The sequence below is a fragment of the Falco biarmicus genome, chromosome W, assembly GCF_023638135.1.
Source record: "Falco biarmicus isolate bFalBia1 chromosome W, bFalBia1.pri, whole genome shotgun sequence".
Classification (NCBI taxonomy): domain Eukaryota; kingdom Metazoa; phylum Chordata; class Aves; order Falconiformes; family Falconidae; genus Falco; species Falco biarmicus.
In genome coordinates this window covers 21,431,938-21,458,491 of record NC_079310.1, presented here as the reverse complement: position 1 = coordinate 21,458,491, position 26,554 = coordinate 21,431,938, and the positions used below count along the sequence as shown (strand labels likewise).

The window sequence follows — 26,554 nt, the reverse complement described above, 5'->3', positions numbered from 1 at the left end:
TGTCACACTTACAGGTATCTTTTAGTCTAATACTTGCCATCACTCTTAACAGGCATAGTGTAAGCAAACACTGAGATATATTAGGATGAGCAATTTTACATTATTATATGTTAAACTGGGTATGCTCTTGCATTGTCTTACTGTATTTCTGCTACCACCACCAAAGGGCAATCTTTCTCACAATGAAGCAGGTCAGTCCCAATCAAATTAATGTTGATCTTCTCTAGATCAAATTAAGCAAGACTGAGAACACTAGGGTGGCACCACCAGATTCACACAAAGAACCAAAACAATTGCATCCCTTATAAGTGATTTGTATTTAATTAGAACATACTTGAATACTGCTGTGCTAGTACTGTTTTATGGAAACACTTTCTTCACTCATACTAGTGAAGATGCTAATCACTTTCTTCACTTGTGGCAGTATTTTCATTATTCATGCCTGTAGTCCAACTATACTTGTTAGAATTAAATATACTAAATTGATTTTAGCAAGAAACATGAATGCCAAAATAGATGACCTAGAAGGGGGAGGAATAATATTAATATAGAACATAGCAGAAGTAAATAGCATTCAGCAAAATCTAAACATGGAACATCATGTTTTTACCAAAGGACATTCCCCACTATGAAATATAGAATGGTTTGGGTTGGAAGGGACCTTAAAGACCATGTAGTTCCAACCCCCCTGCCATGGGCAGGGACACCTTCCACTAGACTAGGCTGCTCAAAGCCCCATCCAGCCTGGCCTTGAACACTCCCAGGGATGAGGCATCCACAGGCTTCTCTGGGCAACCTGTTCCAGTGCCTCACCAGCCTCACAGTAAAGAAGTTCTTCCTAATGTCTAATCTAAACCCTACTCTCTTTCGGCTTAAAGCCATTACCCTCTGTCCTATGGCTACATGCCCTTGTAAAAAAGTCCCTCTCCAGCTTTCTTGTAGGCCCCCTTTAGGTACTGGAAGGCTGCTATAAGGTCTCCTCAGAGCCTTCTCTTCTCGAGGCTGAGCAACCCCACCTCTCTCAGCCTTTCTTCATAGGAGAGGTGATCCAGCCCTCTGATCATCTTCATGGCCCTCCTCTGGACTCGGTCCAACAGGTCCATGTCCTCCTCATGCTGGGGGCCCCAGAGCTGAATGCAGTACTCCAGGTGGGGGGGGGTCTCGTGAGAGTGGAGTAGAGGGGGAGCATTACCTCCCTCGACCTGCTGGCCATGCTTCTTCTGATGCAGCCCAGGATTTGGTTGGCTTCCTGGGCTGCAAGCGCATTTTGCTGGCTTGTGTTGAGCTTCTCGTCCACCAGCACCCTCAAGGCCTTCTCAGAGCTGCTCTCAATCCATTCTCTGCCCAGCCTGTATTTGTGTTTGGGATTGCCCTGACCCACGTGCAGGACCTTGCGCTTGGCCTTGTTGAACTTCATGAGGTTCATATGGGTCCACTTCTCAAACCTGTTAAGGTTCCTTATATGAATACACACATAAATGCTTTATGGTAGAAAAAAAACTTCTTTTGCTTCTGTATTTTACAGGATTGTAAAGAAAGAGTTCAAATACCAATCTTCTGCCTAGAGTCAAGATCAACTGTATTCCGAAAAAAACTTTTTAGCCTGTTACATTATGTATTTATATCTTAGAACAGAGCTTTCTCTGCATATTATTGTGTTGGTAGCCTTTTAAATTTTTTTAAACTAGCAAGTATGATTATTATGTTGGTATCAATATTGATTTTGTACTAACACCTGCAAAATAAAGAAAAGCCACTGCAACAAACCCTACTACTCATATACTTTTCTAAAATTCACATTGCTGTGTATGAAATTAGTCAGTGACTTTTGTAGTATAGTTATAGTAACAAAGTACCTCACCTTAAATATCAGAGCAAGATGATTGGAGTGTTTCTCTGCATTCCAGGGAGGTTTAGCACAAGCCATTTCTATAACAACACAGCCAACACTCCACACATCACAACTCCTACCATATTGCTGACCTCTCAGAACCTGAATAGATAGATCAAAGCTCAGATTATCCACTTCAAAGTCTCTTAATTCTAAGTAATTTAGATTTTAAAAAACAAACCAACAACTAATAAAACATCAGTCAAGCGCATTCTGATCATCATTTCAGTTTGAGAGCGTGATCAGTGATGTAAGTGACATAAGATTTATACATTGTAGAAAGCTAGTAAATAAAATGCCTGATCAAGGGGCAAAGTATCTTGAAATAGCTTTTGACCAAATGGTCATTTGAGCTTTAATAACAATACTTATTATGTGTCTTGCAACAAACTACTCAGAACAACTTTGACAGCAAGAAACAAATGTCATTATTGCCATTTTGGAATCATTCCTATTTTCTAGAACAAGTACATTTAAAACACATTTGAAGAATTTACAGCAATTTTCTGTTATTTGGCTGCATGAATTAGCTTAAAGAGTACAAACAAACTTTTTGAAGTAACTCCCAAAACTGGTTTCTTACCTCTGGTGCCATAAACGCAATAGTTCCCAACAACTGTCCCTGAAACTCCCCAGCACCAGTTCCTTTTGATGCCAACCTGGCTGCAGCTCCAAAATCAGCAATTCGTAATCTATGACCTGTGCTGTCAATTAGCAAATTGGCACCTGTCAACAGCATAATAAAAATATTGCTAGTTGGCTTTTTATTAAAGGCAAAAGGATGAACACTTTTCCTCCCTCTGTTTCAAAGCTATAAATAGGTTGATAATCCCCACCCACAATGTCAAGGAAATGTAAAAAATCAAGGATAAAGTCTATATAACGTCACTTTTCCCTTATGCCTGAATGATACTGCACACAGCTTGAGGCTGTCAGAGAGATTTAGAGAAGCAATCACACTTTCAAAGTAGGGCAAACACAGGATTCTGGAACAATACCTGGAGATGGAATAATGAAAGAAAGTGGTGACCTAAAATCCTGGAGTTTTTCATTGCCTGCAGGCTCCCCGTGAAATTTAAACTTATTTCATCCTTAAGCAACTTTGAGTTGTCTTGAAGAGAATTACAGAGCAACTGAAAGTTTTTCCTATTTTAAGAAGAAATATTAAAAGACATTTGCCATTGCTATGTTGCTACTTATCTTGATATCTCTCCAGTTTATGGACAGCTATAGTGACATTACAGGGAGAAGTTTAGTAAGACTGGTATTTTCAAAGAAAGTCCACATTTTGTTTGTCAAACAGTACAACTGTGTTTATATTCAATTAGGATGAAGGAAGAAAACCCATCATAATATTCCTATACATTAGAAACCTGACCTCTTTATTTTGGCTTATTCACAGATTTTACTGTCATTTCAGGGTATTTACATTAAATTAACTAACAATCTTCAAAGCTATATGGCAAATTCGTATTTTATTTGAACAAATTCAGAAAACTAATTTTTCTAAGCCATCGGCACAGGTAGTAAGTATCCCCAAGCATAGTATGAATGTTCTGATTCTTTTCAGTAATTAAAGATTCTTAAGTATAATCAAGACAAACCCAACAGAAATAACACTCTTGAGATGGTATCCAAGAGAAGCAATGGGTCTCAAGCCAAAATAGGTGCTGCTTTCTGAATAGTCCTTTTCCAAAGACATTCTAAATAATTCTCACCTTTAACATCTCTATGGATTATCTGATTCTCATGGAGGTAAGAAAGGCCACGTAACAGTTGATCTGTGTAATTAATAATAACAGATTCTTTGAAGGCTCCATATTTACTTAACAAATGAGCAACTGAACCCCCTAGAAGATAAAAAAAAAATACAATTTATGACCACTTATATTTCATATTAGTAGAATGAAGCACTGCCTCCTAAAATTGGAACTTGATATTGATATTCCTAATTCCCTTCCTTTCCTTTCCTTTCCTCCCCACCCCCCCCCCCCAATAAAGTTAAAGTTCTATAGGCAAAAAGTAATATACTTGGTTACTTAATTACTTTTTACTTGGAACTGTACACATTACAAAGACATAAGTCTTTATGCTTCCTAATATTTTCATCTGTCCTTAAAAGAATGTACAAATCCCTTAGCGTACAAAGTACTGTTGTTGATAAAGAACTACATATATTTATATCTACATTTTGCACTAAGGTTTTCAAGTAGTAGAACACTAGCTTTCTTTGGGGCAATAAGTATGTGCAGCCTCCAGTAAGTGTTCCCTCTGAGGATCTTAATTTACTTTTGTTATCATCTAAGTACAAATATATAGAAGCAAGTATACAAGCAAGGAAAAGCAGTATCTTCCTCTGTTTTCCAAAAGCGATATCTAGATCCTCAAATTTTGGATTTCCATTGTGCCTCAAAGTATTCTAATATAATTTGGGCTTGAATGAGGTAAAGAAAATTCCTGACATTTCATTATCTAAATTAGTAGTATTTCAGAAAAATTATACTTAAGAGTTAAACACCCTTAGTTCTGAGAAAATATTTTCTGTACTATTGTTTGTAATAACACATACTTGGGCTTTGCTTGTTAGCACTTTGGTATTGCTAAGTAATTTCTGCCAAAGAATGTAAGTTACGTTGCAATATTTTCTTTATAAGAAATAAGGATGTATAAAACACCAAATCTAGTCTTGGTAACTGGACTGCAACAACATATAATCCCATTCATAAAATTAATGAAGTTCCTTTTTAAAAAAAACAAAAAACTCACTTAAGCTGTTCTGGAAGTAACTTTTCTACCGGTTACCAACAGCAATAAAAATCTAAGTTTGCAAACTGAAGTGATGAATGGAATAATTTGCAGTACGAAACTACATAGTTCAAGACTAATTTGATACTTTCATTTTCTTTGGCATACAGTTGTTTACCTGCCATCCATTCAATAAAGAGGTTATAGTTACTCTTCTCACAGGTAGCACCCAACATTCGAATAATGTTAGGATGGTTCAGATGACTCATCATCCTTATTTCTTCTCTCAGTGCTTCAACTACCTCTTCTTGCTCAGATGATGTGTTCCTAACATATGTTACCTGTTTTGAAATATGGTATTCAGATTTATCTTACATAATTACCAGTCCTGTAACCATCCCCCTTCAGTACAGTAAAAAGAATGAATGGGTTTCTGTCCCTTTTCACCATCTGGAAACAGCAAGTATTCTTTTATCTCAAGTCCCTTCAGCTGAGACCCTATATCTTCATTTGAGAAAGTCATAGAAAATTAAGAGTGTTTTTTCTGGAGAAATGCCAACAAAAATCTCTCCAAGGGTGGGGTGGGGAAACTTCCCTCTTCACTCTCCTCTGCTTAAACTAGGAATTATTTTTTTTTTTTAATAATTTTCTCCAGGTGTTGAAGAAAAGGAAGATAGATAAGGCTTAAAACAGGATTCTGACAATGATGTTATATGTAAGACTTTTTACCAGATTAACCATACTATCTGTTTCATAACTAAACTGCTTATCCCAGAAAGTCAATGGGCAAAAAAAATTAATAAAATAGCCAATCAGAAGTCCAGAAATGGAACTGGAGCCAACCCCAGCTCTGACTCATAGTAAATCTGAAATAATAGTATGTTGCAGAGAATTTCCCCAGGCCTCAGAATTGTCATCATCTCTTCAGGAGGAGCCTCAAGGACCACATGGACAGTCCTACTCTTTCACAAGCAAGAGAGCTTCAAAGGAGAAATACCTGATGACAGATATTCTTTCCCTAATTAAATGTTTGGAAATTGCCCAATTCCATAGACATAAGTTCATTTTAGAATTAATAAGAAAATGTTAGGTCCAAGATTCCCTCTGTGTTGATATCACTGATTCATACCTAAGGCACCTTAAATGTGGAAGATTTACTCACATCTAGAACCTTACCAAATCTTAAGCAAATCATGTGCATTTGGGCCTCTCAGTCATATTTTTGTATTGAATAATTTAAATATTAAAAATACTTGCTTCAAAGTCAGCTGTTGGATCAGAGGAAAGAAGCATTAAACTACATTTCCTGTGCTTAAACTCTTTTAGGAAAAAAATCTTGACAAGGGAAAATTACTTTTAATAGCTATCTTTCAAATAGAGCATCAATTTGGAATCAAGGGACCTGGACTCTATTCCTGTCACTGTCACTGATTTTTGAACTTGATAAAAACAAAAATGCATTTGAAGAACTATGAAAGAAAAGGGGTGTATAAAAAAGTATGTCGTCCCCCCCTTTTAAGGAGAAGTAAAAGAAACTGAAAACATGTTAATCCCATACACATAAAGACTGTATTATGTATCATGTGAGCACACGCAACAGGGAGAAGAGGAATTAGGGAACAGAAGTCAGAAAGCTTTTATATTTAATATTTCAAATAAATATTGAAAAACAAACAATATATTCAAAAAAGTGAAGTATTTACCTGTTTTATAGCCATTAATGTCCCTGTTCCTACATCTTGAGCTTGGTAACAGGAAGAGAAAGCTCCAAGACCAATTTGCTGACCTTTAAGCCATTCTGCATCTTCTCTGTAATGGTGTTTTGCTTTGGTATGTCCAGGCAGGGTTTCTGGTGTCTGTGAATTAAATTCCAAATCAATCCCATGTTTACTAACATGCACCTAAAATGTAGATATTCTGGAAGGTTATGAAATATCCAAGTTTATATGCCTCTCTTCTCCCTTACAGTTATTTGTACTGTATGTTATACATGTTTCAGTTGAGACCAGAACACCAGTGTATTCCTTAATCCACATATTCCTACTGTATGTAAAGAACAGAGGGCCTTCTCTGTGTTACTACCTGAAGGTGAAAGGCAAGATGTAAGGACACAAATAGGAGCAAGACTTTTTTTCTATTCTTGATTTCATGTCTAGTCAAGGTTTTAGTCAGCACCTATAGTAAACACAAACAAAATCATGTTTTCTACTTAATTTATTTCTGTCATTTTATGCTTCACATGTTGTTACCTCATGCAAAGGGATCACAAAACCCAACATTTCATTCCTCTTTCCAGTAACTCTACCAAGTCTCTTACCTGCAACCTCACAAACTTCCAGCACCTGTCTTACTCTAAAGTCAATACACTCAACCATTTTGTGAACTTTTGTAAAATACTCCTTTCTTTCTCTATTCTTATTTCTTATACTTTTGTCTATTTGCAAACAAACATTTTTCCTGATTTCTAAAGTATCTCACACCTTCTCTCTCAGGATGTGCTGATGGTAAGATCTCTTCCTACTCTATCTGCCTCTTCTTTCAGAAACTGATTTGGTTTTGCATAATTGCCTTCAAAGTAAATCAGCATTAAGACTCAGTACAGTTCTACTCCTGCTTAAAACCTTTGTTCTCATTTCTTGTTTCCCCACTTTTACACTTTCTTCTTTCCCATTTTAAAAGGTATACAACATGATGTCTCTCTTCCAAATACTGTCTCTAAACTTAATAAACACGGAAAGATCCTGTTAGCACTCTCAACTGGAAAACTGTTTATACTCCAACTTCTATGAAAGAGTATTGAGTCCCTTTGTGCTTTATATAACTTTGGGAATAAAACAGCACTGCTTTATAAATTCAGTGAGCCTCAGTTGAGACATGCTAAATTACCATATGCATACTTACATCCTGCTGAATGATTATGATATCTTCACCATTTTCAACATGTAGTTGGGGAATTATTGGCAGGGCATCTTGAGATGCTGACATTGCCATAGCAATAGCTAAAGCTTCCTCTTCTTCAGCTTCCATCTTTTCCTCGCATTTTTGATTATGATTTACATCATCTTTGTAAGTATCATAATTTTCTGCCTGCTCAAGAGAAAGAACTGCAACTTCAGACTTGAATGTAACTGTGCCATCACTTCTTGGCACAGAGGCCTTGAGCAGGTCCTCAATACTGGAATTGAGCTCTGCATTAACATCCAATTGACATTTCTCATCTACTGGTGTGAACACTGTCTCTTCACTTGGTATAACCGCACTGCTACTACTATTGCCATCACACTGCAAAATATCATTCAGGTCAAGTGTCATACTGTTGTTTGAGGTTTCTCCCTGCTTGTTCACATTACTTGGGGTGGGTCGTGATGGCTTTGGCCTGTGTATGTGACTGGATGGCAATGGCCTGGCTTGGGTAAGGACTTGAGAAAGTTTATCCAGTTCTTTATTTTCAGAACAGTTTCTCTGAAACCAGAGAGAAAGTTTCTGCTGTGTTTGAGGAGAAGGTGAGGGGATTTGGCAGGGAACAAATCCCTGAGGTCTGAGTTTAGAGACATCTGTTACAGTGCCAGCTAGTACAGATGGGTTTGAAGGAGACAGAAGCATTGGGAATAGTGACTGAGAATGACTGGATGAGGGAGAAGAGTTCAAACACTGATTGGGGGTTTTTCCTTTTGCTTGAATGGCTGGCTTTGGTTGCTCAGTGGTTACAGATGAAAGTCCCACAGCAAGGCTAGCCAGCATCTCAGAAGTGTCCTCTGGACTGGCACTCAGTTTTTTATCACTTAAACTTTTCTCATCTTTCCTTGATAACTGGACAGTATTGTTAGGAGTATTACTTTCTGTAGCTTCTGAAGAGTTATCTGGTACAGGTAGCTGCAAAATTTTTTCATGTTGACATTCCCCAGAGTGCATTTCTTCCATGCCTAGCTGGATGGCATCTGCAATTTCCATTTCATCTGCTATTGCCATCAGACGTCGACGCATCCTTGCATAATGAGTTGAGCTTGTCATACTCAACATTTCTAACAGCTTTAAAAAAACATGGGGCACTCTTGCCACCATTCTTGCTGCACTCAAAAATACTCTGCGCGATAGTTTTCCAACCATTGAGTGGGAACTGTCAATTGACTGCAAGGCAAAATTTAAGAGGGAGAGAAGTTTCTTATACCTGAAAGTTAAAAAAGAAAAAAAAAGAAGTGTCTTATAAACTGATATGCTCTAGTTAAATAGTGCCAAGAAAGCCATTACAAGATAACCTATTTAGCTGTCAGTTCTGCAGTAGAAAGCAGACTTACTGCTGCGCTGGTGCTTTAAAATTGTTTCACAGGTCAGAAGTTAAGAAATGCAACCATTTACTCTGTAAAGTAGGTGCACTTTTGCATATAAATATACACTATTTGTTTACAGGATTCAAAACAACCAATTTTTGAAGAAATCACCAACACCACATTCAACTACAAAGAGTAATAGTCACATAGTGTAAGTACCTGTCTACTACAGTATCAGCCTGTAAAACACCTCCACAGACAATGTGGGGATAAAATTCACCAGGAATTTCCAACAGAAGTCTATCTATTAGACAAAGTCGCCCCAGTAGCGCTTGCCAGTTGCTAGACTCAGTTTGGGTTCCAAGAATACAGTTTAAGACATAATCAACACCACCAATACCAACAGAGCCTATAAAAAAAGTTGATAAAATAGGTATTAGACATGTTCACAATCTAAATAAAGATCAGAACTATATCATACAGAAATATACAGTGTGCGCCCAAATTAACACCACCCTCCTCCCCAAACTGCTGAGAGCAACACTGTTCTCTTTGCCATGCTGGCAAATATTGGATAAAACCTGTATTAGATTTTAAACAATTCAGTATATTTGCTTGCAATAATAATTCAATTATATATGAAGAGATATTATTACCAGATTTAAGTATTTCTCTCCCAACTGCCAGCTCTCCTGCTTGGTCTTTACACATCTCCAATAGCGTTGAGACTGAAAGTTGACTTGTTCGACTATAAGAAATTAAACCAAAAAAAACAACCAACTTTGAGCAGATGCTTTGAAGAAAAAACATTTTAACCATTACATTTCAATAATCATTACCTTAGAATTGTGTTTGGAAAATTATTTAACATCATTTTATTCCAATACACTTCTGTAATCCTCTATCTGTAAGCTACCAATATTGTGACATTTTTTATAAGAAAACTTCCAGAAATGTAATGTCTATCACTAATAAATAAAAAACCCAAATAGAAATCAGCTTCCCCATTTCTCAAATTCTTTGAGACTTTCAGGCAATAATCTCTTTACTAAAAGAAATTAATTCAACTGCACATTACGATCTCATCCTCTTGCACAAACAGGCCAAATACAGGAATCCAGCACCATAAGGAACAGTTCTATTTCACTTATACCTTTAATTTTAGATTTTCCATTGCTAAACTATTGCCAGTGAACCTCTAGTTGCAGTTTCAGAAACAACGCTGCTTAGGAACTAAACCAAAAGAGACAAAAACCAACCGAACAAAAAAAATAGCAGTCTGGTGGACTTCTGCATCTACAGCTGAAGAAATGGTTGGTCTGGCAGAGCAGACAGAGTAGCTTGGGAGAGGAAGAAAAGGCTTATTCAAGCCAGAACTGCCAAATGCATTCACTCAGAATAGCCATATACTAACATTACACTATGAAGTAAAAAGTAGCAGTGTTATGTTAACACTTCATGACATAGATGTACAACAGCTTTTGTTGAAGTAGGAAACATATATATATATATTAAAGATACAAAATTTGATGATTGGTACTTGCTGACTGCTTAAAGGGGAGTCATGAGAATTAAACCAAAGCAATATTAACTGAGATGGAGGCGATGGTTGATGACTGCACCCAACATATCTTCCTTTATTTTAAGGGGAAAAAAGACCTTATGCAAGCAAAACATCATTTAAGAACCATAAGTGCTGGAAAAATATAAACAGGTGCCTCCAAAACCTACATCTTTCAAGACAGAAGTTGGTTGGTAGCAACTAGACTTTAACAAAAACATTTATACATATGATCCATACATTTTATTTCACTGCCACCTATAAATGATCTCCTAGTTCCATATAAAATAGCAACAAATGAAACTTCAAGACATTTCAGTAACAATCCAAAATGAATTTGAAGTTCATGAGACACCATACCTGTTGGCATCTGCACATTTAACTAATACCATCTCTACAACTGGTTTGAGAAGTTGCTGTAGTTTAGTCCTCTCTGCTAAAGTATGACAAGGAGTATATAATAGCATGGCTCTTAAGGTTTTCTAAGAGAAAAAAAAATAATACATATGAAATCAAATTAGCCACACAAATTTATTTTAAGAGTTGTAAATAATTCTATATAAATTGCATTCAAAATATCAGCAAAATTTTCAAAGAATAAACAGCTTACTATATATTCACCATTAGAATTAGTCATGTATTCTTTGAGATTGGAAAGAATCTCATCATACAAGTACTGTTAACACTTAGTGCTGTAGCAAGCATTTCCTTATATTTGACCAGTAGACTCATGCCATTTCACTCTTGCTATTTTGTTCAACCCGCTTTCAGATGATGGTTAAAAGTTATCAGTAGTGCTCAATTATTAGGATTCCTGACTCATATATCTCTTCCCATTCAAAAATTAAGTAATTTGGAAATTACTAGAATATGAGTAAACAGCTACTTACTAAAGCAGCAACATATACTTTGTAGACAGGGTCGGCACAGACCATGGACAGCACACTGCAGCAGGATTCTACCACCACATCTCCTGAGATACTGGTCTGGGATGACCCACTAACTGCTCCCAAAGCTCCAGCACTTGTGTTGTTTCCATTGCTACTTCCAGAATTTCCAGTGCTTTCACCATTAGCCAATAATAGAGCACCACTAACATCATGGGAAAGACGTCTAAGTGCCATCTCACGTATATTCCAGTTGTGAGAAAACAAGCAGCCAACTAACTCCATTCCAAACACCTGCCAAAGAAAAAAGCAGCATTACAGGAGTCAGATTGAATAAAACTGCAACTTAAGTACTTAAGAAGAGCACTCAAAAAGATCAAATAAATGTTTCTGGTGAAAGATCACCTTAAGAAGCTTGACAGCAAAAATGTGCCAGAAGGCAGCGTGTTAAAAAAGATTCTGTGATATCATTTATGATGTTTCATTTCTAAGTGTTCAGTTCTCCAAAAACTCTGCTAAGAGAAGTGGGGGAATGGCTTTATGGATGGTTTCATTCACTCTGATTTTTAATTATTCAGTATGGAGTTCGTTTCTATACACTGATATAAACAACCCTGAAAGCAAGGTCTGGCTATACCAGACAAAAATTACAGCAGACATACAGGTAATACAAGTTCTCCCATTTCTTTTAAGTATGTGATCCCTTCTCAGTTGAACCCACCTCTAGAGTAGAGGTTATTTTGATCATTCGGCTCCTGCAACCCAACTTGGGTAACAGCAAATGCCAAATTTGTATTTATGTGACACTTGCATAACCAAAATTAGAATTAAGAATACTACATTTTATTACACGGACCTTTAATATGAAGCCTGAGATGAAGTCTAAAACTGAATACCCCAGTGAAAACAAGACTGAAAAACCTTTTCTTCTGATGCAAGTTAAATATAATTCTTTCCAATAATAATCAACCATAAAGCTGATGGGATTCAGAATAAATTTTTGAATTGTTGATTTGAAAAATCTAGCAAAACAGTTTAAAAAAAAATATCAGTTTTTACATTTGAAGCTTCTTTTACAAAGTAAAAATACCTGAATCCATGGCTCAGCTAAATTTTTATAGGCAGAAGGGATCTGCTGGACCCCATGATGAGTAAGGTTAAAATTGCTATCTTGGGTTCTTCTCTGTGATCCAGCTGTAGATTGCTGCTGAATTTGTTGATGAACCACATGGAGAACAGAAGAATCCACAGGGCTTGGCAATTCATGACTACAGATTAACAACAAATAGCATGCATTAGCAAATAAAACATTTACCAAAGTAAATACTTTAGCATATTTATGAACATCAACTTAGGATCCAGAAGCAGATAGTTTGTTATACTCAGACTGAATCCCTACCTATAGAAATCATGAGATCTCCATTTAGATCTACAAAGAGGACATATAAGTTGCTCTCTGTTTCTTCTGCATTCTTCTGCCCCTGGAACACAGCAACAGGATAATATGTATTTCAGTTTTACATTGCATAAAACCAGAGGATGGCATTATTATTTTTAATTTTTACTGAGAAATGCCAGTTTCAGGATAAACACTTCTGAACTGAACCATGTGCAGAAGCCTGTGCATTTAAATGTTTTTACATGCAGAAACACTTCAGCTTAGCACTACAATTTAATATTAAAAGTTATGAATTGAAATGCAGGGGTTTGGTTTTATGCCTCAAACATAAGTAATACTTTTTCAAAAGTATTAAAACATGGGAGATAGAATTTTATTTGTTAAAGCAATCTAATTAAAATACTTTATTTAATGCAATATATAAAAACATACTCCATAATTCACTATATAATCCTAGTAGAATACTTTCATGCATTCTAATGACAAGTCACAGAGGGGTAAAATCTGTTCCTAGCCTTGCTCTAATTGGACATGATCTTCTCACTCAGGTAAAAGGCTCAAACCTCTAGCCCTGCAGTTAACTTCTTTCTCAAAGCATTCACAAAGCAAGCTGTAATTTGATAACTGATAATAAGGTATATATTGATACCAATGAATGATACCAAACTCTCAAAGAGCTATAGTCATCACTTAAGAGCATGTTTCTGTAACTTTTAAAACAAACAAAAAACCCTACCAACACACAAAATTATAATACTTCTGCATATTTAGTCACCAGAACTTAATGAGACAAAGATGACAATGTACATATTGACATGCAGTGGTGGTGTAACTTGTTCCTGCAGCCATCTTCACACACAGTTAGGCTCTCTTCATCCAGCATGCCTAACAAACAAATGGGGCACATCTGTTCTTCTTCATCCTTCATACTATAAAAAGAAATACTTTTGATTGCAAAATGGCATATCAGAATTCAGAACAGGTTTAACAGTGAAAAAGATTAACTTTATTTTGAACAGTCACTTCTGAATATGCTATTCATTACTCATTTTATGATGATGATGATTCTCCTAAACCTTGGTCTGAATAACTGAGCAACCAAATTTTTAGAAGCACTTACAGACAACACTTTGTTGAAATGAAAGAGAACATCACAAAATGCATGACATCTTTTCAAACTAGGTCAGACACCAATTGGAGATTGAAAGGACTAGCCTCGGGCACTTATTCCCCCCCCTCCCCTCCCCTCCCTCTCCCCCCCAGCTTCTTGAAACAAACCAATCTTTGCTTTTTTTACTTTTCCTTTGCTTTTGAAAAACTAAGACATTTTTAGATTTTGAAAGTTATTGTCCTGGTTTCAGCTGGGATAGTTAATTTTCTTCTTTGTAGCTGGTGCAGTGCCGTGTTTTGGCTCTGATGTGAGAACAATGTTGATAGAACGCTGATGTTTTTAGTTGTTGCTGGGTAATGTTTATACTGAATCAAGGACTTATCAGTTCCTTGGGCCCTGCCAGCCAGAGGGCTGGAGGGGCATGGGAAATTGGGAGGGGACACAGACAGGACAGGTGACCCAAATTAGCCAAAGAGGTATTCCATACCATATGACGTCATGCTGGGTATATAAGAAGGAAGGGGAGGATGTTCAGAATGATGGTGTTTGTCTTCCCAAGTAGCTGTTACACACGATGGAGCCCTGCTTTCCTGGAGATGGCTGAACACCTGCCTGCCCATGGGAAGTGGTGAATGAATTCCTTGTTTTGCTTTGCTTGCATGTCCGGCTTTTGCTTTACCTATTAAACTGTCTTTATTTCAACCCATGATTTCTCTCACTTTTTTCTCTTCTGATTCTCTCCTCCGTCCCACTGTGGAGGGAGTGAGCAAGTGGCTGCATGGGGCTTAGTTGCCAGCCAGGGTTAAACCATGACAGCTACATGCAGGTTTTTTTCCACACTCTTTCAGAATAGAGTCACAAGATAGTCTTCAGCCCAGTACAGAAAACTGTAAATACTATTTGATGAATGTATGTAAAACTCAAAAATTCAACAGAAGAGAACAGCCACTCAATAATTTTCTGCCACTGAGAAACAGATGTAATCGATTCACATAAACACTAATATATCTACATATCACATGTAGATTTTTTTAAAAAAAAACAAACCACCACATTTCTGTTTTACATGTTGGTTCCATTTTATTTACCTTACCTTAATTTTTAAATGGCTATAACCAGAGATTTCACCAGAAAAATTATTCTAAGCTTAAACAACATGTAATAAAAAACACAATTTAAACTTCTGCATTATTGTTTAAATGTGTAAAACTTAGTACTCCTACTAAAAATGTAAGTTATAGCTGGTTCATGTTTAAAAGTTTGCAGGAACCCTGTATTTGCTCATCAACCGTATATTCTAAAAATAATTTGTGTATACATTGTCTCTATACATATATATTAGCTTCTAGCTTTTTGCAAGTGATTGACGCTAATTTTCTTTATCTTTTAAAAATCCACAAAAATAAGCTTACAGTGTAAAAATTCAGTTCCACGGCATGTATAGAAACACGAGTTTTAAATTAAAATTTATTTTTTAAGAATTAATAGTAAAACAAAAATAACTGCAAGTCACAGTAATTATCAGAACTGAGTAAGCTTTTATCTCAAATTAATCTGATGCTCAGTGTTCTCCAATACTTATATCATGCAAGATTAGACTCACACAGAATGATAACTTATCTCATTGAACCAGTAACGCAGGGAACTAATCATCAGGTGTACTGGCAAACAACTGAAAGAATCTTTCATCCTGTCAAAAATGAGAACTAATGCAGCAAAGTTCACAGTCCAATAAAGTCATTCCTATTAAAAAAAAATAATCTTCCTATGCAAGGTATATAATTAAAGGAACTGACTTGCCAAATAAACCAATTAGTTAAATACATAATATACTCTAGAACTACTTATGTAATTTATTTACAATGATGCAATTTGACAATTTGGAAAAGTAATTAAAAGACTATGGGAAATTAAGGTTACAATATGTATATCAGAATTATAAACCTGTCTGAATATATTAATCTAACTATATGCTTATTATCACAAAGTAACATATCAAGGTCCTCCTTAAGTTTTGCTTTACACAAAAGCAAGCCTCGGTTTTGGTTGCCTTCTGTGGTTTGATCTCTCTATAGGATGTCTAGTTCACTCAGTCTGCTAATTAATGCATGCACAAATCACTTGTTTAAAAAGTTAACCAATATCTTTTCAATATAAAAGAAAAAGCACTCAAGTGCTATCAAAGAATCAAACCACTTAAGACTGATAAATAAGGCATCTTTTAATATGGTATAAACTATGAAAAACCATAATCGTTTAACAACTCCCTTATAGTTTACCCACTCATTTTGCATTAAGTGGTTTTTAAAATATATTCTTAATTAGATATAGATATATAAACCCCATGGTTTTTATATATGTTTACACAAACAGTACATTTACCCAGAAATTTTCAGTATATTGTCATAGGCCCAAGCATTTCTCCAAAGTAGTACAAATTTATTAGGACAAGAGGAAAAAAATGAAATTCTGTTTCTTCATTTGTCAGCATTTGCACAAGTACTATATTTGAACAAATGCTCACAAACAAACAAGTTTCCAAAGTTAATGTATACGTTTCAGTCTTGAAGATGATAATTTTCATTTCTAGAGTTTGTTTCCCAAATTCATAAGAGTCAAAAAAATTCTTTTCACAGCTCTACTTAACTTTTTACAAACAGAAAGTATAATGCCCACTTGGTATGACTGTGAATAATGTATGCTTGACTCTTGATTTGTTTGCAAATACAGAGACTTAACATGGCTTGAAACGAAAGCAGCTTTGAAAAAAAAGAATGTAGGTGATTCTAAGCCTCAAAAATTAGAAAAAAATACACAATAAAGTTTTTAATTCCTTTAAAGAAATACTGACCTGTTTTCTGAACTAGATGTAGAAGTACTAGATGATGACAATGTATGAGAATTTGACATGCGTGAGACAAACTTCTGGATGGTGTTACGAGATGGAGCTTTGATCCTCGAGCTACGCCTACTGTGATATTTCTGGAACAAACTCTCAACCTAACATCAGAAAAAGATGGCAACAGTCATATTTGTGCTATGAATAGCTTGTATTTAGAAGGTAATATTACTGAAGCTTAACTACTGCTAAGAAAGACCTGTTTACCTTCACAATAATGCATTAGCAGTATAGCAGGAATTTCAGAAGTCTTACTAATAAATAGATCACAAGAAACTTTACAACAAAAACCTATTTACTTATTAAAAATAGCTTTAAGTATACACACAGTTACTTCTGAAGATCCTTGTTCTGTTTACCTTTCAGCTAATCAGTGAGACACATAAACAAATTTGAGTAGAAAATCCAAGATTTGAATCACTTGCTAAACTACAGCTCTCTACTAATTCTTTTAGCTATGCCTTTTATTTGCAGATTTTTTTCCTACTTGCAGGGCTCTTGAACCCAAATTAAAGATATAATTAAAAACATATATTCTTGCTGCTTTGAAATGCAGTAGTTCTCAGCATTTTTAAGATAATGTTCTAAAGACTTTTACATGGAGTCTATTTTAGGTCTGCCATTAGATCTATTAGAAATCTATCACCTCAAAGTTCTTCAGCATCTTTCTCCAGAGCATTGGGTCTGAGGGTTCAAGCTGGAAGACTCGCAACATAACAAACAGCAGATGAATACAGAACATCCCACGACCACAGCTACAAGTCTGCAAAGAAAAGTATATGCTAGGGCTCTACTGAATTGATAATTACATAGATCATTAAGTTCATCATGAAGACATATACTAGCCCCCTCCCCCCCTTTTTTATTAGAAACCCAAAGCTAGTTAATGCAAAATATTTCATATATAGATAGTCATATCTTCTTGCATGGCCTTACATAAAATGTGAATCCCAAAAATATTATTCAGGAATATGTATGGAAAAGTAGACAATTATAACACCAGTTCTCTTGATACACACACACCCCCTTTTTTTATTTTTTAAAATCAGCTGAAGTTATTGCTATGCTTCATACTAGAAGGAATTTATGCATACAATCATCATATACCCATAACATGACAACAATCAAACTTAAATGTTTCTGTTTATTCAGAAACCTAAATGTTCCCCAATACACCATCACAGCAGTACTATGGAAGTCTCTGAAAACAACTTCACTATGGGTATTAATGAAATTATCACAGCATTAAAAAGAATTGTGTCATGTGCTCGTCATTTATATATCCCATGAATAGAGAAAACATAGCATTTCAGAGTGAGAAACTAGGAAAATGAAGTGGCCAAAAATACTTAAGATATACAATTAGAAGCCACTGCTAGGAATGAGAAATATACAGAATATTAGTAATTACTTCCAAGAGTATTTTTCTTTTTAAAGATAAACTAGACAAAAGTAATACTTGCTACATATTTGAAAAAATACAAGCTGATCATTATATTAAACAATCACAGATTATATCTTTTAAACATTACTTTATAGAACTATTTGCAAGGGTTGCGACTAACTTGGTCTAATTTGGTTTTGTACAGTTTTCCAAGATTAACTATAAATTAATAAAAGCTACAAACAACACAAAAATGTTCTCTACCTGAGGCCCAATAAACACTCTGTATTTATTATCAGGGCTGTCTCCTCCAATTAAGAAAGAGTTGGGTCCTATCTGCTGCAGCAGGTACAGCCTGGCTCGCATAACTTTGTTGACACGACGATTTGTTTCCTCAGGGCTGTATGGAGAGGAGCCATCTGGAGATGGGGCTCCTCGAGGTGGTGTTATTCGTCCACTCTGAAACTACATAAGCAGTTCCATCATGAGCATTTCCAGGACAACAGTAAGTTTAACTATGGGTTGTCTGTCTGTCCATCATCCCCCCCCCCATGACATAGAATGAGAGAGTCCCCAAAATCTGAAGAAACTATAACCTGCTTAGACTATATGAATGTAAAATTATTAATTTTCTTTCATGCCCAGAATTCAAGGGCAATTCAAGGGCAGAAGAGAGGTGGGGTGAGTTGGGGTGTGTCCATCCAGTCAACAATCCTATCCCCAAGGGAATATACCTGCCTGGAGAACTGACATGCAAAAAACTACAGGGGGACACGGGCACCACAACCCAAAAAAACCAAAAAACAATCAAAAAAGCACAAATCAAACTCCTGGCACCTCTTCATGCAAAAATCAAGCTAAGAGAACATACATCTTCACAACTGAGTACCTATATTTCTTCATTTATTTCCTACAAATAAAAATTGAAAGCAGGACTAAATTAAGAAGAAAAGTCATACCTAAGAGGAAAGAACAAAATTCCATACAAGAAGTATAACATGAGATATGCAGAGCATATCAAGTGATACCCTGTCATAACCCCTTTATATCAGCATTTTGCCTACCCAGAAAGGATTAGATACCAATTGTTCTCTAAGCAAATATTGCGGTATATAGCCAAATTAAAAATTACATCACAGCTTACAACTTACAGGCACTGGAGATACCCTTTTTCTTCTAACACCTGGTGATTCAGATTTAAGTGTCCTAGAGGATGATGAAAAGCTACTAGGAGAAGGACTACGTCTTCCTTTCTGTGTAGGTGAAAAAGCAGTGCTTTGTCCTTCAGCCCGAGGCTCCAGAGAGAGTTTGTTCATTTCCAATCCATCTCCTTTCCTAGGGATAGGTTTCACCACCTTGCAGCAATTAAACCATATGTTAAAACTACAATTTGATAATTTTACATTAAAGCAAAACAAATTCATCAAAACTTGTTTAGCTAGCATTATAATTAAGCCATTATTTAGACATTCAAAGTTTGCATATTCCCCAGGTTCTAACATTAACATCTAATAGGGGCTATCTTGTTAATCTATACACAACACAAGCAAGAACCTTTTTCTTGTCCATTTGTGCCACCTATTAGACTTGTGGCAGCGACTGATTTGATTGTCAAAGTGCTTCTGTAATTGTCATTCATGGTATCTCAGAGGACAGCAATTCTCCCATTTGGATAGTAGGAGCCAAAAGAATATTTTTTTTCTACAGGTGTTGTCTGCTTATTTAAGAGCTATAACCTTGGATCCATCTGTTACATACAGTAAGTATCAGTTGATATATAGCAGGATTGCCATTTCTACAGCACAATATGAACACTTGCTGCAAAGTAAAATTACTTTAAACCTGGAGGCAATACAGCAAAATTAAGGTGTGCTGTGCCCTATAAGAACCATGGGCAGCTTTTCTGCCTGCAATACAAGTAAAACAGCTACACTGCATCTGGTATCTGAGCTAATCATTTAACACATTGCTGCACTACGTGAACAGACACATGTGCTCAAGAAGAGTGAGCACATACACTTCTAATACAGTGCTTTGTTGCATAAACACTGAATTTTGACACTAAGATATGGAATATTTCAAGACAACTTTCAGCTGCTTGCCCCTCAGACCTACATAATACATGAGAAGAGTAAGGCCCCATGGAATCAAATTAAAAGCAGTCACAGCAGGCAGGCAGTTTTAGTTCTACATTTCCCCATGTCTTAGAGGCTTGACTCTAAGTTGGAGGGAAGCTCCAAGTAACACTTCAGATTAACAGAGCAGATCTCTCCTAGAAAGCTGCAGAGGTCTCAAATTTAGGAAATAAATAAATAAATGAATGAATAGATAGATAGATCGATTAATTAATTAATTAATTAATGGAAGGAGCTTTCCCTGCTCAGGGTATGCAGAAGAGACATCCAGCCTCAATGCCTTTCTACCTGATGATTTGAACTGCATCCACAAGGTCAAAATACTATTTTAAACTGAAGCATTTAACTCATCCAGCTGAAGCTGTTCCACTATCCAAAAATGCATTTAAATTTCAGCAGGCTACAGGAAGAAGAGGACAATGAGGAGGCTGTAGCCTAGCAGTTAGGCATTGCCTAAGAGAGGAAAGGCCTGTTTTTACAGCCTTGAGCCAAGCACTGCTTGTTTTACCTTAAAAAGTCACCATACTGAATGTATTCTTCTTACAAACCTGAACTTTTCAGAAACCTTTGTTGTTGTTGTTTTAAAATATATTGCTATCTGATTATGAAGACAAACAGGATAAAGGAAAAGTATGAAAAGCAATGCAGGCTGTTGTGGTTTTTTTCTTCCTACTGATTACTGTAATGCTTTTTTTCTTTCCTGGACAGCCCATAGGCACATGAATTTGCATTTTGACAAGTTACAGTTATCAGTTGCTAGTGCTTGAAAAAGTTTAAATGTGAAATGGTAGTAATTGAGAAACTGGAGCATCAAAATTTGTATTTAAATACCCAGAAACCTCAAGGGAAGTGGGCTGAACAAGGAACCATAATTTCAAGCTATGCAGTAACCAAGATGCATTTAAATTTTTTTTCAATTAAGAACTGGTTTGTGTTATTCAAGGTATTTCTTTTTTGGTGTACTTGAAGCATTTTCAATGTTCCTATGACAGAAAGTTACCAACATAACCCTTATTTCTGTTCTAGAAAAGCTGCCCCCAAACACTCGTTTACTGCATCAGATGATCTCACCTTTAAATTAGCACTCCCATCAAATGTTACACAGGAGTCATACTGACCAATGCAACTACACTTAAACATAATTGCTATTAATTAACCAGCATTATACTGAATATGCTAGTGTTAGAATCTTAACTGTGTTTAATAAGTTTTTGGTTTGATCTGTCTGAAATTTCTTATTACTACTTCTGAGCCATTTATACAAAAGCATTACCCAAAAAGGCTAATAGGAATATTCTGGCATCCAAGTTTTAGTAGAGTTGAGACTTATGTGAAGGAGTTACTCAGATTTGATTTCTCTGGTTCTAATAAGCTTGCAGTTTGTATATTAATCTAGCAAAAAAAAAAATCCACACACATTAAACATATAGAAAATGTTAACATTTTCAAACAAAGGAAATACGAAGTCATGAAACCCTAGAGAATGGAGTACAAAGCACTACAGTGCAGTTTTACACTCAAATAGTCTTTATCTAATGAACAAGAGCTACTTTTGCTGTTGACATTAGAGGGCAGTGTTGCCACAGCACAATCAGCAGCACAGCAATATACTTTTTTAAAAATAAAGCTTAATAAATGCATACATTTCAGAAAGTCAGCCACAATTTCTTGTTAAACAGCTCATAAAAAATGAACAAAAAGTATCACAATTAAGAGTCTGCACACTGTTAATGATTAAAAAGGTTTCTAAAAGAAAGAAGTTTAAGGGATTTTTATTTGTAATAGTTGTCACAGATATTGCCCTTATTTCCGTGCCACTTACCATAGGACCTCTCCTGCTTCTTCTTTCCAGCCATTCATGCTTCCAGGCTGGCATACACATTGCCTTGAGTTTCTCCCTGATCATACGCTCTTCTGGGCGGTCATCCATCTTCTGCAACCCCCTGAGGGTTTCTCTATTCTCCATGTCACAACTACAGCAAAGAAAAATATATTGTAGTCATAGATGCAGTTATTTTTAGTTAAGGTATAATAATATAGCGTTCTTAAGCTTTGTGCCATCCTGTTCTTCCTCTCCTTAAAATGCAGCTACTAAAACATTATTTTCAACTGACTGCAGCAAGCCTTTCAAGTTATGACTAATTTGCTAGTCTGCAGTTTGCACTATACCTGTTTTGAGGGGTATTTCTTTAAAATGTGTGTATTGCTTGTAATGTTGGACACCCAGTAAAGAGGAATGTCTTGGCAAATATTAAACCAATACAATAATTACCCTGTATGTCATGTCATTCACCAAAAGTTTCAGAAGTGTTGTGATCGTTCATGCATGCATTGGCAATTCAAAGCTTGCAATCTATTTAAAGAAAAAATTATAAAATTAATATAAATGGTGAAAAGTTTCCATCTTCAAGGGATTCACAATCATGAAGCTATGTATGTAGTGCCTCTTCCTATACATGAACACTTCCGCAAAAAAAGAGGACTTGTAAACTAATACACAGTATGTTTAAACCAGACACAGAAATAATGAAAGTAAGGCTAGTGTCCTTGAGAATTGCTTTCTGAGTGACTGATGACTCAAGAGCACTTCAAGTCAGCTACAATTGTAGCAAAACTCACAGCAAGTTCATATCTGTAAAGTGAAAGTATAATTCATCTAGGATTGTGCTTTTTTGACCTACAGCAAAGTAATTGCCTGTGATTGCTGGCAACAACAAAGCAGCAAAAAATACTGTCAGACACTGAAAAACAAATATGAATGGTCTGGAAGATTTCCTGATTCTGTTGAATTATCAGCTAAATCACCAAGAAAACCACATTCTTAAGCAGCAGTACATGATCCCCTTCCATCTTCTTGAAGTTAGCCATCTTTAAAAATAAGCAAGCTTAAGCTAACTTTCAGAATAAAATTTTGTTTCAAAAATAAAATCACAATTTAAGGCTATATAATAGTTACAATGAGAAACAGTTGCATATTTACATTACTGCTTTCATGTATGCAGTCTTCAACTTCTAAAACTTCTAGCTATTCAGTTAAAACTACATTTATGCACCATATGATGATTACAACATATTCCCTACAACATTCACTGCAATAAGATGTTAAAATTACAATGCTTATCAGCAATGTATTACTAAAGTTAATTTATCACAAATCCCTACTTTGAAAAATGAGAAGTTTTCACTGGTCAGAAGGAGTAGTCATTTTTTTTTTAATAGACACAAAGGAAACAAAGTATTCTGAGACAGGAAATAACTCTTCCTGTTCAGTGCTGAAGTGATAAACAGATGGATACTGTAAACAAACTTCATTTTCTTTCAAGCAATATCTAAACCTACTGTTAATAACCAAATTTAGACACTCAGAACTGTCTAGCCATTAAAGACTTAAATGTTTATAAATAGAAAAACAATCAGTCGAAAAATTAATATTTTTTCAGAGGTTAAGCGTTAATGTTTGCTTAACTTCAAATCTAATGCAAGTGAAAAGTTATTTTTGTCCCAGCACTGAATTTCATACTATTGCTTTCTAGAAAGAGACAAAACCTAGCAATTCTTCATGAAAAACAAAGACATTACAGAAGCAGGTAGAGTACAAATGAAGAATGTGCCTAAAAGCTTAAAGTAGGAGAAAAAAACCTGTATTGTCTAAAAAGGGCTGATTTTACATTTTTTCCTCAGTCAAAAAAAATCAGTTCAAAGACAAAAATCTTTGTCTGCATAAGAACGGTACAGCTTCAAAATAATATAGGTGCAGGTTAAAAATAGAGTTACTATGGTTTTTATATTAGTTATTCCATGGCATGAACCATCTCAGTTGCATAAATACTTTGTATACAAGACAGAAAACACTATCCCAGCAGTGAAAGAATGATACAGTATTTCATTTGTTCATATAACCATGATTAACTTCTCAACTGATATAAAAAAAGTCTTTTAGAGGCCCCTGGACTTGAATTCATGAACAATGCAATATGACAGTGGAGGCTTCACAATCTGTACTTGTTTTCTAAAAAGCAGAGGCAACTATCTTCCGCTCACGTGACAGCTAAACTGATCTATTCTTGCCTGCACAAAGAACTCTTGTGCTTTTCCTCCATGCAGGTGGGAAAGACCAACTGAGTCTGAAAGCTTTTGCTCAGTAAATCAGTTATCTTTTTGCAGAATTTAATTATTGTGTGTATTTTTACAGAACACAGTTTCTGAAGTATTCAAAATCCCAAAACCTTCCTATTTTAACTCAAGCTTGGCTAAGACTATAGTTTACTAAATAGTCTTATACTGTTGGATCTGTGGAAAAAATATTTTTCCTGTGAATGCTCAAATTTTCCTGCATACTGCAGGACATCCTAATTTTGTAGCCTAAACCTACAGGTTTTGTTTATTTTTTAGTCTAAAGCAAAACTCATCTGTTCTAGTCAAGCTGAAGTTTGTCATCTACATGACAACAGGTGGGTTGCCAGTCCCCATATCACTGTACCACAGCACAAAAAAACCCCCCAAAACAAAAACAACCCCTCAAAAAACCCAGAGTGTACTCCACTGAGGACTTGATCCTGATCTTCATACAGCAAAAGCTATTCCTGAGTCAAGGTAACAATGTGCTTAAGTGACTGCTATGTAGTACTTTATTTGAACAGCAATGACACAGCTAAGGAGCAGGCCAAAAAAAGAAAAAGGAGGATACAAGGATTTTTTCCAGATAAAATTTAACTTTTAATCTACAAATACTCAATCGCAGGGAGGAAAAAAAATATTAGCTGCTGAGTAATTTTATTATTTTTTTAAAAACATTTGTCTGAAGCAAGTTAGCAAAGGTAACAGTGGTCAAACCATGGGTGACCACAGAAGATACTCATGAACAAGTGGTCACACAGAAGCTCTGTCAGAACAATGTGCTTAACAGATTGTGAGAAGGAGCAGCCATGGGTTTAATGAAGCAGCACTGAATGAGAAGAAAAGAATATGGGAGAAGTTATATATTTTGCTCAGTGCAAGTGCCATATATGGTGACAATCAATACTGGGGGCAAGCTTAGACAGGATGTAGAGAGCTCATTTTGGAGACAGTAAGCAAGAATTAAGAATATTGACAGCCAGCTACCTACAACCCAACCCTCAACAGGTCCCAAGAACTTTGGGCTAGTCCATCTGGCCTGGAGGAATGCTAGGAGCAGAGCTCAGCATGGGGAGCAGTGACAAAAAACAAAATTCAAACAAACAAAGTTAGCCATTCCCTGAAAAGGTCAGCTACTAGTGTTTCAGATAACTTCTGACCACTAACAGTTCCAGCAGTGTTCACAGTTTTTTCTTTTGCCATTAAGTATTTTTAATGATATCAAGATCAGTTTAAAAAAAAATCGGATCAAGATGAGCAAGACATGGTCTGTCCTCCTGCCAGTCTCCCATTTCTCCTCTTCCTGACCCACTACTGCTGTTATCTAATCATTTGTGTCCATCCTAACAAAGGAAAAGATAAAGTATGACACATTTCATTAAAATTAAAAAATTAACAGGGAACTTTCTCAACCTGGTACTAATGGCAGCAACTGTCACTTAAAGACAGCACTGAACACACTACTTCACAGAGACTAATGAATCTAGCTTCCTAAAACAGTTATAGGAATTTTAGCCAAATGTTGTAAGTGTGAAATTAAGTTCTATTCTTCTGTTAGAGTAGCTGACAAATACAAAAGCGAAAACAGTCCTATTTTTTTTCTAGCTGCCTCAGCTTCTCCAATAGCTCATCATCTTTCCTTGAGAATAACTAGACTGCCTTCATTTGACCAATACGCTTCCCACTAAAGCTCACAAGGAGTATATATTGAGTGGAACTCTGCACCCACTGTTTGCCTTTCACTCACATTAAAAAACTGCTACTTAATGTCATTTAGATGAATCACTAACAAGCATTTTGCATTAGAAACACCTTTCAATTTACCTCAAATAAACTTTTATTTTCTACATATATTTTAAAACTTACTTATAAAGTATAAAACATGTTACAAAACTACAGGAAAAGCATAAGTGATGCCCAGGTGTGTGGGAAAATTGCTTGGAGGGGGGAAATTACAGACCTAATAGAAGTTGTAGTATTATAACAACTTTTTAAGAGAAAAATACAGTTGCCACTTTCTGACAGTTGGCATGCATGGAATCTACTCCACCATGGTTCCCTAGGCAACACAACCTGCTATCCTAGAGGAGCAGTGGAGGGTGGAGTGGAGACACACGCAGCCAGGCTCTGCTGTACTCCCTGCAGGATTGGGAACTTG

The 26,554-nt window shown here is 35.9% G+C and overlaps 1 protein-coding gene across 2 annotated transcripts in view; it reads right to left on the bottom strand.

Moving 5' to 3' along the window:
* The window catches only part of LOC130142014 (mitogen-activated protein kinase kinase kinase 1-like), a 68,822-nt gene that overhangs the window by 2,922 nt on the left and 39,346 nt on the right, over window positions 1-26,554 (bottom strand). The window contains exons 2-20 of one of the 2 annotated variants that reach the window (XR_008819260.1): window positions 22,103-22,253; window positions 19,297-19,500; window positions 18,410-18,610; window positions 17,408-17,524; window positions 16,714-16,862; window positions 13,559-13,680; window positions 12,752-12,833; window positions 12,443-12,620; window positions 11,356-11,646; window positions 10,826-10,947; window positions 9,561-9,652; window positions 9,124-9,313; window positions 7,538-8,804; window positions 6,340-6,492; window positions 4,815-4,977; window positions 3,610-3,741; window positions 2,475-2,617; window positions 1,862-1,993; window positions 1,017-1,445 (exon numbers count right to left, since the gene is read on the bottom strand). Coding sequence is in view for 1 of the 2 variants with exons in the window: in XM_056323405.1 (XP_056179380.1) it covers window positions 1,862-1,993; window positions 2,475-2,617; window positions 3,610-3,741; window positions 4,815-4,977; window positions 6,340-6,492; window positions 7,538-8,804; window positions 9,124-9,313; window positions 9,561-9,652; window positions 10,826-10,947; window positions 11,356-11,646; window positions 12,443-12,620; window positions 12,752-12,833; window positions 13,559-13,680; window positions 16,714-16,862; window positions 17,408-17,524; window positions 18,410-18,610; window positions 19,297-19,500; window positions 22,103-22,253 (3,889 nt within the window). In the remaining variant the exon portion in view is untranslated. The remainder of the gene's footprint in view (window positions 1-1,016; window positions 1,446-1,861; window positions 1,994-2,474; window positions 2,618-3,609; window positions 3,742-4,814; window positions 4,978-6,339; window positions 6,493-7,537; window positions 8,805-9,123; window positions 9,314-9,560; window positions 9,653-10,825; window positions 10,948-11,355; window positions 11,647-12,442; window positions 12,621-12,751; window positions 12,834-13,558; window positions 13,681-16,713; window positions 16,863-17,407; window positions 17,525-18,409; window positions 18,611-19,296; window positions 19,501-22,102; window positions 22,254-26,554) is intronic. The other variant, XM_056323405.1, reaches the window with a different exon arrangement.